This window comes from Labeo rohita, chromosome 11 (genome assembly GCF_022985175.1).
Source record: "Labeo rohita strain BAU-BD-2019 chromosome 11, IGBB_LRoh.1.0, whole genome shotgun sequence".
In the NCBI taxonomy this organism is placed as follows: domain Eukaryota; kingdom Metazoa; phylum Chordata; class Actinopteri; order Cypriniformes; family Cyprinidae; genus Labeo; species Labeo rohita.
In genome coordinates this window covers 17328814-17341201 of record NC_066879.1, presented here as the reverse complement: position 1 = coordinate 17341201, position 12388 = coordinate 17328814, and the positions used below count along the sequence as shown (strand labels likewise).

Genomic DNA, 12388 nt, shown 5'->3' with positions numbered 1-12388 from the left:
AGTACAATACAATCAGCAGTTATTATTATTAGTATTAGTATTATTGATAGTTTATTATTAAATTATTATTCTTTTTATTATTCTTATTAAATCAAAACAATTCATGATTGTTTTACATTTCTTAATAGTATAATGCAATTAGCAATAATTAATAATAAATAAATTATTTATTATTATTACTATTAAATCATTTTAGAATTAAATTAATCAGTACTAATAACTAATTTATGAAATAAATTAAAACTAATTTTTTTAATATTTACATTGCTTCAGTATAATACATAATACATAATCCTCCAGTACAAAATCCTGTTTACTGATGGCGGCAGGTGCAATGTTAATTAATTCACTAAATGCTGCCGCACTCACAGAATTGAAGTAATTTTTGAAGTTCAAATTAAATTCAAATGTGACTAAAATGATTATGAGTGGATGATTTGTTTACTTCATAAATTTGCCTGTCCATTCTCCAGTCTGACGATCTGCAGTATGAACAATTACAGACCGTGTGGTAGCTAACACATATTTCTGTTTGAAACCCGCAGTGATTTTACTTAACCTTATTTTATAATAAATCAAACCATGCTTAACCGTTAGCAAGGCTAGCACAAAACAGGTGGCTAGCCACCCACATAATAATCTCTTATTCGGTGTTACGATCATCGCCATAGAAACAAATCAATTCAGAATCCGGACGTATACAGCTCTGACTAAACTCTATGAGTTGTCAGCTCGTAATTATGGTCATTTCCGAAATGTTGTGAATGCAGCTTAGACGGCAAAGGCTACGATATTGCACAGGGTCGAGGTGTGACCTTCAGGTAATCGAAAAGTTAGCAAAGACATCTGCGCTGTGTGAAACATTCAAAGGGTGTTTTCCTATTATCAAACTCACTCACAGAAACAACATTTAGTGTGGGTGAAAACAGCCTATTTCTCTACAACTATTTCTATTACTACACAGTTTGCACATGAATGCATATTTTGTGCATTAGTGGCAAAAGTGGGGCGTCCGTCTCTTTAACGCATGACAGATTCTATTGTCTTGGAGAGGCAGCAAGACACTGTGCCATTTAGAAGAAAAGCACAGTACTCCATTGTTTGATTAATCATGTTTGCGTGGTGAGCGATGCATTCTTACTCAGCCCTCAGAGACCGGCAGCCATTTCACACATCGGTTCAATATCAACTCCAGCGCTTCTGATTCAATTTTACCATGTGCTGTTTGATGTGATTGTGCTAAAAGGGGAAAGAAAGGCGATAGCCATAGGTGATTAAGTATTTGATTCATCTCATAATTTATCCATAGGCAAGCACACTTTAACACCTTCAGTTCCTTTTTAGGAAAAAGACCAAATAGTAGGGCTTTCGGTGTTATCAGATTTGCCGATTTATGTGAACTCATAGTGAAAATGTATGCATCGAGGCTTGTTACTTTTCTCACTCACACAAAAAACAACATATTCTGTACTTCTCAAACTGCATGAAAACGCCAAACTGAAAAAAGCTGCCTGCTCATGCAAAACAGCCAAGTGGTTTTTAACATCAGAAGAGGCCATCCTTCAGGCATAAATCTATAGGATTTTTTTCTCCCGTTTTACCATTAATTAGGCAAAACTTTAATATTGATTGCTTAATAAATAAATAAATAAACCTGAAATAAAATAAGTTACTTAACTTAAATAACTGAAAGCTAAATAGAAACATAAAAAAATAAAAAAAAATAAACGAAAATGAAAACTGAAAGCCAAATCAAAATATTAATAAATAGTACAAAATACTATAATAGTAGCATATAAATAATACTAAATATTTGGAAATGCCCCTGGCCAGCTATTTTCAGTCATGCAAATGTAGGTCTTTTTAAATAACATACTTTAAATAAAATAAAATAAAATAAAATAAAATAAAATAAAATAAAATAAAATAAAATAAATGTAAAACTTAAAACATTACAATAAAAATTTAATACATTTAATTTAATGAATTAAAATAAAAACTGAATGCTATATCAGAATATTAATAAATAATACAAAATACTATATTATAGTAAATACATAACACTGAATATTTAGCCAGCTATTTTCAGTCATGCAAGTACAACTCCACGTAAAAAAAACATACTTCAAATATAAATAAATAAATAAAGATGCAAAATAAAAAAAATAAAATAAAATATACAAAAGCACAAAACTAAATTACTAAAATTTTAAATTAAAATGCAAACTGGAAGCTAAATAAAATTATTAATAAATAGTATAAAATACTATATAATAATAATATATAAATAATACTAAATATTTGGAAATGCCCTGGCCAGCCATTTTAAAGGCATGCAAATACAGCTCTATTTAAATAACATACATAAAAAAAAAATTAAATTAAATTAAATATGTAAAACTTACAACATTAAATGAAAATTAGAAATGTTTAGAAACTAACTGAAATAAAAGTTACTGAACTAAAATAAATGAAAGCTAAATAGAAACATTAAAAAAACACAAAAGAACAAAGCTAATTAAAAATGAAAACTGAAAGCTAAAATCAAAATACTAATAACAGTACTATATAGCATATAAATATTACTAAATATTTAGTAATTGGCCCCTGGCCAGCAAGTACAAAATAAAATAAAATAAAATAAAATGTAAAACATTATGAAAATGAAAAATGTTGCCTTTGCCACTAACTCAAATATAAGTTACTAAACTAAAAATTCTACATATAATTCTGAATTCTACATAGACAAAAACAAAAAAAACACACACAAAAAAATAAAAGAAAGCCCAGAACTAAATTACTAAAATGTAACATTCAAATGAAAACAGCAAGCCAATTCAAAATTAAAATAAATACTATAAAAATACAATTTAAATTTATGACAAAAATTTATTGTATATAAAATGTTACTTCACCACAAATCACAAACTAAATTTGCCTTAGCAAGTACAACTAAATATCCATGATTTCTTTTTAGATGCCTAAATATCTAATATAACATATATAGTCAGAAAATTATAAAAGACATCATCAATGCACTTAAAAAAATGTATATGGTGTATATATTTAATATGGAATATTATAACCAAATAACATGCAAATGTTGCCTACGTTCATTTATGTCATGGAAGAAAAACAGAATGAAATCCAAATTTCAGAAAATTACAAAAGCCATCATCCACGCACTTAAAAATACATATGGTGTGGATATATTTAGGATTACATGGGACCAAAATACTGTGCAAATGCTGCCTAGGCACATTTGTGTAATGGTGGAAAAACAGCATGAAACCCAAACGTCACAAAATTATGAAAGTCATCATCCATGCACTTAAAAAATACATATGGTGTATATATATTCAGGATTACATATGGTACTCAAATAACGTGTAAATGCTGCCTGGGCACATTTGTGTAATGGTGGAAGAATAGCATGAAATCTCCAGGGCCGTTGCGGTGTGTGTGTGTGTGTGTGTGTATTCTTTGTGTTTGTGCTGTGATGTGTGTGTTGTAGCCCAGATGGCCCTACACTCAGTTTCCGCTGTCAGTCTCATGATGAATCCACTAGATAGCGTGAAAACCAGAAGACGTGAGATATTCGGAGCCAAGACGCAGGATCGATCTATTAGGTTTCACGTTCCCGACAAGTCACAGATTTGCAAAGAACCCGCGGTGCAAAAAGAATTCACAATGTTCATATTCTACCGTCATTACCCCAGGGTTTTCAGAGGGAACAGTGCTTATGTGCCAAACAAGCACAATTATTTTTAGCTGGCTTAACTGGCTGATAAATTCAGACTTTCTACACTTTCATCATCCGCCTGTCCGTCCCGTTCTCCCCTCTGATCCTCCACTGGTTTTCTCTGGCAGCAGGAACGCGAGATCATTGCTGAGACAGAGCAGGATCTATAAATAGAGGATCAGCCAATGGCAGAGTGGAACCGCCTCCTGTATGCTGGTGGGTGACTACTGGAGTGTGTCAGCACCACTTTCTCTTTCCTTCTATCATTCCATCCCCCTTCCCCACCCTGCTATTTCTCTGTCCGTATATCCCTGGCTCCCGCATCCCACTCAGTGTTGTCGCCATCACGTCAAGCGCCTCTCTCTCTCTCGCTCGCTCTCTTTCTCCAGGTGTCTGTTGCATAGTGATCAGATGGCCGCTCTTTTTCCTCTTCACCAGCTGTTCATGCTTCTTGTCTCATGTTCTCAGCGCTTTGTTCTCCAAGAGACATTTAGAGTTCAACTTTAACATGATATCGCTACACTACACTAAACACCTGGAACAAAACATCACTACTGGAATACAAACACAAACATCGCCTACGTAGGCAGCTTCCTACTAAGCAGCATCCTAACTGGAATGACACTTCATAAGACATTAATTTGTAACGCTCTATATACAGAAGGCAGTAGGGATGCAACAATACAGTTAGTCCACGGTTCAATACGTGCCTCGGTTTTATAGGGGTCATCGGATGCCCATTTTCCAAGTTGATACGATTATTTAAGGTCTTGATGAAAAGTCTATAATATACTTTGGTTAAAAATTCTCAATGGTTGTGTAAAACAACACCCTTTTTACCTTGTCAAAATGAGCTCTGCAAAAATCATCCCATTCTGATGTACTGTTCCTTTAAATGCAAATGAGCTCTGCTCGCCCCGCCCCTCTCTACTCTCTGTGGAGTGACGAACCTGTTTACTTTAGCCACTAAACTTGCTAACAAATTTTAAAAAATTGAGTTTTTTTGAGCACAAAATCATGTTAGAATGATTTTTAAAAGATCATGTGACACTGAAGACTATGTATCAAGTAATGATACTGAAAATTCAGCTTTGCATCATAGGAATAAATTATTTTAAAATATATTAATTTTAAAATATATTAAAACTGAAAACAGTCCCTTTAAATTGCAAAAATAATTTACACTTTTACAGTTTTTACTGTAGTTTTGATTTTTAAAATAAGTTGCCTTTGGGTACATGAGAATCACCTTCCTAATATTTAAATATATATTTGAATTATTACAAAAATAATACTTTTCTTGTCCAATTTCACACTTTGGATGTAGGCTATCATGACATATTGGTGACCTTTGTGTGATTGGACAAAATTACTAGATAAATGAACTATTAATTCAGGTGTTTTTTAATCATTCCGAAGATAATTCATTAAATCTGATCACATCTGCAGTTTGCCAGTAGCAAAACTAGCTCTAGTAGGAAAGTGTTGTGTAAGCAGATTATCAATTACACATCACACAGAATGCACTTTTATTTCTGACAAGTTCTTTCTAATTTTCTCTTTGAAAAGCAAAGTGATCAGAAAAGCCAGTGTGTTGCTTCCACTGGTATATCACTCACCCATAATCTACTTACAGCAGATTTAATAGCCTGTCATATCACAATGTCTGCTGTTGCACTAATAAATTTATGCTTGGCTCATGCTTGATGCATAACAACTATAATTTAAACAAATTTGCTCAATATAAAAAACTAAGCTTAACCATTATTGCTGTATTTCCTGATCTCTTTAAACTATACGCCCATAAAACATCTGCTCTTTCCACACTTGAACCCTGGAATTACACGCCAGATGACATATTCCCCATCATTTTATCACATGTAGCTGGAACTGACAGCTGAGCTGTTAAAAACGCTGAGTTAGTGCTGTATGCTATGTGCTGCAACATCAGTATAAATCAAGACAGTCTCAGAGCCGCTTTGTCGTGTCCACCATCCTACAGGGGCCCAATTAATTAAATCCTGTCTTTATAAAGCACAGCAGGGCTCTAAAACTCCCCCAATCGAATTTCTAAAGATGAACTCTTTGGTGAAAAATGTGCCGATGTGATAGACGATTGATATATCCGTATATCCAAGATCATCAGTTTCACCTACTGACTATACAGCCTGGATGCTATTGTTATTTGTCATTTAGCAGAAGCTTTTTAATGCCCAAATTCTTGGGACAATGATTTTTTCAATAAATGCCATATTTTACATACTTGCAATTTATTTTATTCCCTCAAGTCCACTTAGCATAAGTCAAGTCACAATTTTCCACCTACAATGCTTTCTCTGAACTACACAACTTTTTAAAAGTTAGGGGTCAGTAAGTTTTTTTTCTAATTAATACTTTTGTTCAGCAAGGATGCATTAAAACATGTTTTTACTGTATTTTAAATTAGACATTGCATGCAAAAGTGTTTGTGTATAAATGTGTCTTAGCAGTGTGATGACACAACCACCGTACAATGATAAAAATCAATTTTTAATCCCCATAAAACCTAAACAGTCTCAATTATCAAGCTGTTTTGATTTTGTAAACAGTATGAAAATCACTCTGCTCAGGCTCCGCCCACAACTGCTGACAGACTGTCCCGTATTAGCATATCTCCGCCCTCAGCCAGCTGTACGCTGTCCATTTCATGAAAACCCTAAAGAATCATACCAACTTGTGGAAAATGAGCATCCAATGTCTAGTATTTGAATTATAGTGTACGTTAGCCATCTTGCAAAATTAGATCGCCTAAATTAAGACCATTCGTTCAATTACACACTCTCACCTCCGAAGACATGTCAGCCAACCCTAACATACAAAATTACTGAGAGAGAAGCATCTTTATGATTGGCTAATGCACACAGATTCTTCTTTGCTATGTAATAAGCTGAGAGCTGTCATGGAAACAAATGTGTGATTTCAGGACACCTATTTCAGTGAAACCTGCCAGGTAGTAGAAGCATTTTAATGAGTGGTATTCCTAAAATAAATGCTTACAGCAGCTTTTAACAGGCTGTTTTTGCTCTTAAAGGGATAGTTCACCTAAAAATCAATCTTCTGTCTTTATGTACTCATCATAATTTTAGTCCAAACTTTATTTCTTCCTGTTAAGCTCCATAATAATAATAATAATCACACAATAAAAGTATCATAAAAGTGGTTCTTGCACTATATAATCCAAGACTTCCTTGTCCTCAAATTAAATATGACATTTGCTCTAGGGATGCACAAGAACTAATGGTGTTTGCAGTCAAATGATGCATTTTTCTAGTCAATAATGACTTAAATTTTGAGCAGTTCACACAAAGCCATAAAATGGCTTAAGAAGATTAGGAATGACTGTATGACTATGATTTTGAGATCCATCTTTTCACACTGAGGACAACTGAGGGCCTCATATGCAACTATTACAGAAGATTCAAATGCTCGCTGATGCTCCAGAAGGAAACACAATGCATTAAGAGCTGGGGGGTGAAAACTTTTGGAATTTGAAGATCAAAGTAAATTTAACTTTGTTTGTCTTTTGGGAAACATGTAACTATCTTGCTGTTCATGAGTCCCTTGTTTGTCCTGAACAGTTACTGCCTGCTGTTCTTTAGAAAAATCCTTTAGGTCCCACAAATTCTTTGGTTTTTCCGCATTTTTGTGTGTTTGAACCCTTCCCAACAATGACTGTATGATTTTGAGATCCATTTTTCCACACTGAGGACTCATATGCAACTATTAAAGAAGCTTCAAAACACTCACTGATACTCCAGATGGAAAAGTATTGCATTAAGAGCCAGGGGTGAAAACTTTCGAACAGAATGGAGATGTGCAGATTTTTCTTATTTTGCCTGAATATCATATTTTGTTTTATTTAGTAGTGCCCTTCAGAAGCTACAGAAGATACTTACATGTTTTCCAGAAGACAAAATAAGAAAAATGTACACATCTCCATTCTGTTCAAAGAGCTCTTAATGCATCGTTTTTCCTTCTGGAGCATCAGTGAGTGTTTGAACCTTCTGTAATAGTTGCATACGAGTCCCTAAATTGTCCTCAGTGTGAAAAGATGGATCTCAAAATCATTCAGTCATTGCAGGAAAGGGAAAAACACAGGAAATACACAAAAATGCTGGAAAACCAAAGAATTTGTGGGACCTGAAGAAAATTGGTCAGTTTAACTGTTCAGGATAAACATGAACAACTATCACTAAACAAAAACAAACAAACAAACACACAGCTGTGGATCATTCAGGTAACAACACAGTATTAAGAATCAAAGGGATGTAAACTTTTGAACTGGCTCACTTTTATAAATTCAGCTTTTGATTAGATATGTAAATAATGCAATGTATGTTTGCTGAATAAAAGTATTAATGACCCCAAACTTTGTAGTTCATGGTATTATTCATCAGGACATGCTCAAGCTGCTAAATACTGAATGTGTGTTGATAACCATGACAACTTCAGAGCTATTTTTGCATCTTACTTCCCACAAATGGCCTCAAGGGGCTGGTAAGAGCTTTCCGTAGTGAACATTTTCTTATAACACCGCTTTCTATATCTGTGATTCTCTGACTGTTCTTCAACACTTATAAAATTGCCCCCGATTACTAACTGGAGGGCTGTTTTGCATCTCCCCTCTTAATGGCTTCGCTGGAATTCTGACCCAGGAGAGCAGATCCCCGAAAATCACTTTAGAGCTCCTTCTATGATCTCCTTTCTGCGAGCATGAGCTGTCAACATCCCCTCCTCTCCGTCCCCGTCCATTGCCTAATTTACACTTGCAGGATTTAAAGCGCCGCCAGCCATTTGCACCTTTGAGCAACATCCTCAAACACGCTGAAACAATCTCACCCTCACACGCTCAGCCGTGTGCCCTCTCGCTCTCCCACACACGCATCTCTGAACATTGGCTCGGTCTTTCCGCTGCATCCTACACGCAGAAACGCAGAGAAAACGCAGGCACACATTCCCATGCACCCCAGAGGACTCTCTTCTGAGCAGTTCCAGGTTGTGTGCCGTGTGTGTCCTGGGTAAGTGCCAGATGGAGGCCGGGACCGAGCGTAGGATTTATTACCCAGAGCTTTTTGTTTAACACTTCTCCCTCTCTGTCCTCCAGAAATCTATTATTTACAGTAATACTTTACTCAAAAATCACCATTTGGACTGTGATGATTGTTCTCTGTTAGTGTTATATCATACTTTTGCTTTTGTGATGGTGAATATTCAGTCTCAAACTGGAATAGTTTTCTCGAGGAACTTATGATACTATGTGATTTAAGTCTAGTTGCGATATATATATAAATATACACTGCCGTTCAAAAGTTTAGGATCAGTACGATTTTTAATGTTTTTTAAAGTCTTTTATGCTCATCAAAGTTGCATTATTTGATCAAAAATACAGAAAAAAAACTGTTTTATTATGAAATATTGTAATTTAAAATAACTTTAATATAATATATTATAATATAAGTTATTTCTATGACGCAAAGCTGAATTTTCATCATCCATTACTCCAGTCTTCAGTGTCACATGATGGTTCAGAAATCATTCTAATATGCTGATTTATTATCAATGTTGGAAACAGTTGTACTACCACTTTTTATCAAATTAACACATCCTGGCTGAATAAAAGTATTAATTTCTTTTTTTTTAAAAATGACTGACCTCAAAGTTTTGAACAGTAGTGTGTATTGTTACAAAATATTTCTATTTTAAATAAATGCTGTTTTTAAATTGCAATAAAATTTCACAATATTAGTGGGTTTTTTCTGTATTTTTGATCAAATAAATGCAGTTAATTTCATTATATATATATTATTTTATTTATTTATTTATTTGTTAATAAAAATACAGGTTTGTTGTGCTTGATTGTAGGACAGCACAATTTAGCAAATTATTTTGATTATAGGCTATATCAATACTGCTATAAAATAATAATAATAATAATAATAATACAAAACTAAATAAAAGCAAAATAAGCAATATTACCATTGTAGCATTTCACTGTAAAATAAAAATATTATTTTATTATTACATAACTATTACATAACATACAATACTAATATTTGCAGCTTTTGTTAATTTGTAAATTTTCTAATATTACCCATCAAGCTTTTATTTCGATGGAGAACCACAGGGTGTAAAATTGTGAAATATTATTAAAATTTAAAATAATAGTTTTCCATTTGAACATCTATTAAAATGTAATTTATTCCTGTGATGCAAAGCTGAATTTTCAGCATCATTACTCCAGTCTTCAGTGTCACATGATCATTCAGAAATCATTTTAAAATGCTGATTTGCTGTTCAAGAATTTATCAGTGTGAAAAACATTGCTTATTACATATTGTGTTCACATTCAAAAGAACAGCATTTATTTTAAATGGAAATCTTTTGTAACATTCTAAATGCACTGACCTTCACTTTTAATGCAATCTTGCTTAATTTCTTTAAAGAAAAATCTTACCGACCACAAACTTCTAAAAAGGTAGTGCACAACATAAAATGTTGAATGAACACACACTAGGCTGCTTACCTCAGTGAGGTGAGGGTTAGGGTTGAATCCACATTGGTTGCACACCATGGAGCGGCACTGCGTGCACGTATTGCAGTTTGGCTGGCCGTCTGTGGTGCCCGTCAGATCTGCGGTCTTGCACACCGGACAGAGCTTGCTGCTGGGCATGGGTGCGATCTGGGGCAAAGAATAGGGTGAGGTGGGAGCGCTGCCTCCGGGCGAGACGGGGTGTCCACCTTTGCTGCTCCCCACGTCAACCTGGAGGTTCTTCCGTGCAGCTTGACCCTGACCGGGTCCCTGAGGCTGCGTCTGCACTCCAGGACCGGGTCCTGCACCTGGCGGACCCCCGGGTTTGGGTCCCATGCTCGGGTCTGTCTGATTAGGTTTGCCTTGGATACTGTGAAAGGGGAAAAAAAAGACATCGGTGTGTGAATTAAAAGCAGAGGTGGTGTGGCATGTGTTTGAAATCAGTGATAGTTGAACACTTTGTTGAATCCATCTGCCTAGGGGATTCACGCGAGGAGATTTAAAGAGCTTTGTGCCGCAGCTTCCTGAGTAGTTTGAATGAGAATAGAAAGATACATCAATACGGCGAGGCAAATTCTGGGGGTGGAAACAGACAGATTGACAAGGACTTTTTATGCTTCTCTAAAAGAATCTGAAAATGTTATCTGCGGTGACACAGGATTCCTCCACAGATAAGCATATTTAATTGTCTGAAATGGTCATTCTTGAACTCTGACACAGAACAGAAGCTGATTAGCGGCAAAGTGACAAAACTGTGGCTATTACAAATGGATTGGATGTTAATTAAAAAAAAACAAAAACAGACTGTTGTTATGAATGAACTATCATTAGTGGTGCTTATGAAGGCAAGCACTGTTGCAATTGCTCATACTTACGGTTAGAGACTTTCAAAGCCACTAATCCTTAATAATAACAGTAAAAATCATTATGCACTTTTAGTATGTTATGTTACAATAACAATAATAATAGTAATAACAATAAAAAATAGTAATATTAATAATAATACTGTAAAAATAACATGATTATTATTATTATTATTATAGTAATATAATAATAATAATAATAAATTACTAATATATAAATATTACTTTTTTATTTACATAACAAAATAGTAGTAGTAGTAATAATAATAATAATAATAATAATAAAGCATGTTATGTTTTTACAGTATATTGTTATTTATATAATAAATAGTTTTGTATATTTCATTGTTATAACAATAATAAAATTAATAAATAATGACGACACATGTTTTTTAGTGGTCTAAGGATCTAGTTTCAGTTAAATGTGTCAATTTATTTAATATTTTTAGGGATAATAATAATATAATATTATATTGTTATTTATATAATAAAATATTAATATTATATTGTTATTTATATAATAAATTATTATTAATAATAAAGCATGTTATGTTTTTACAACCTATTGTTATTGATATAATAAATAGTTTTATATATTACATTGTTATAATAATAACAATAATAATAGTAATAATAATAATAATAATAATAATAATATTAGAGCATGACATGTTTTACAGTATAATAAAATACAGTTGTATATTAAATTGTTATAATAATAAATTATTATTATTATTATTATTATTATTATTAATATAATAATAACAATAATGTTGTTTTTACAATATATTGTTTATAATATAGTAGTAGTTTTGCATATTGATATAATAATAGCAATAGTAATAATAATAAAAATAACTATGCATGTTGTGTTTTTACAGTAGTCTAATGATCTAGTTTTTTAGTTTTTTAAGTTATAAATGTGTTAATGTATTTAATATTTATATTTATATTATTATTATTATAACATATATAATATAATATTATAATATTATATGATTAATAATATTTATATTTATTATTATTATTAATAATAATAATAATAAATAATGTTTTTACAGTATATTGTTATTAATATAATACAGTTTTGTGTATTGGATTGAATTATTATTATTATTATTATTATTATTATTATTATTGTTATTATTATTATGATATCAATCCAATATACAAAACAGTATTATATTAATAACAATATACTGTAAAACATTATTT

At 32.6% G+C, this 12388-nt stretch overlaps 1 protein-coding gene across 2 annotated transcripts in view; it reads right to left on the bottom strand.

Moving 5' to 3' along the window:
- The window catches only part of bsnb (bassoon (presynaptic cytomatrix protein) b), a 98735-nt gene that overhangs the window by 69043 nt on the left and 17304 nt on the right, over positions 1–12388 (bottom strand). For both annotated transcript variants that reach the window (XM_051122373.1, XM_051122374.1), the window contains exon 2: positions 10305–10680. In XM_051122373.1, coding sequence (XP_050978330.1) covers positions 10305–10680 — 376 coding nt within the window. The remainder of the gene's footprint in view (positions 1–10304; positions 10681–12388) is intronic.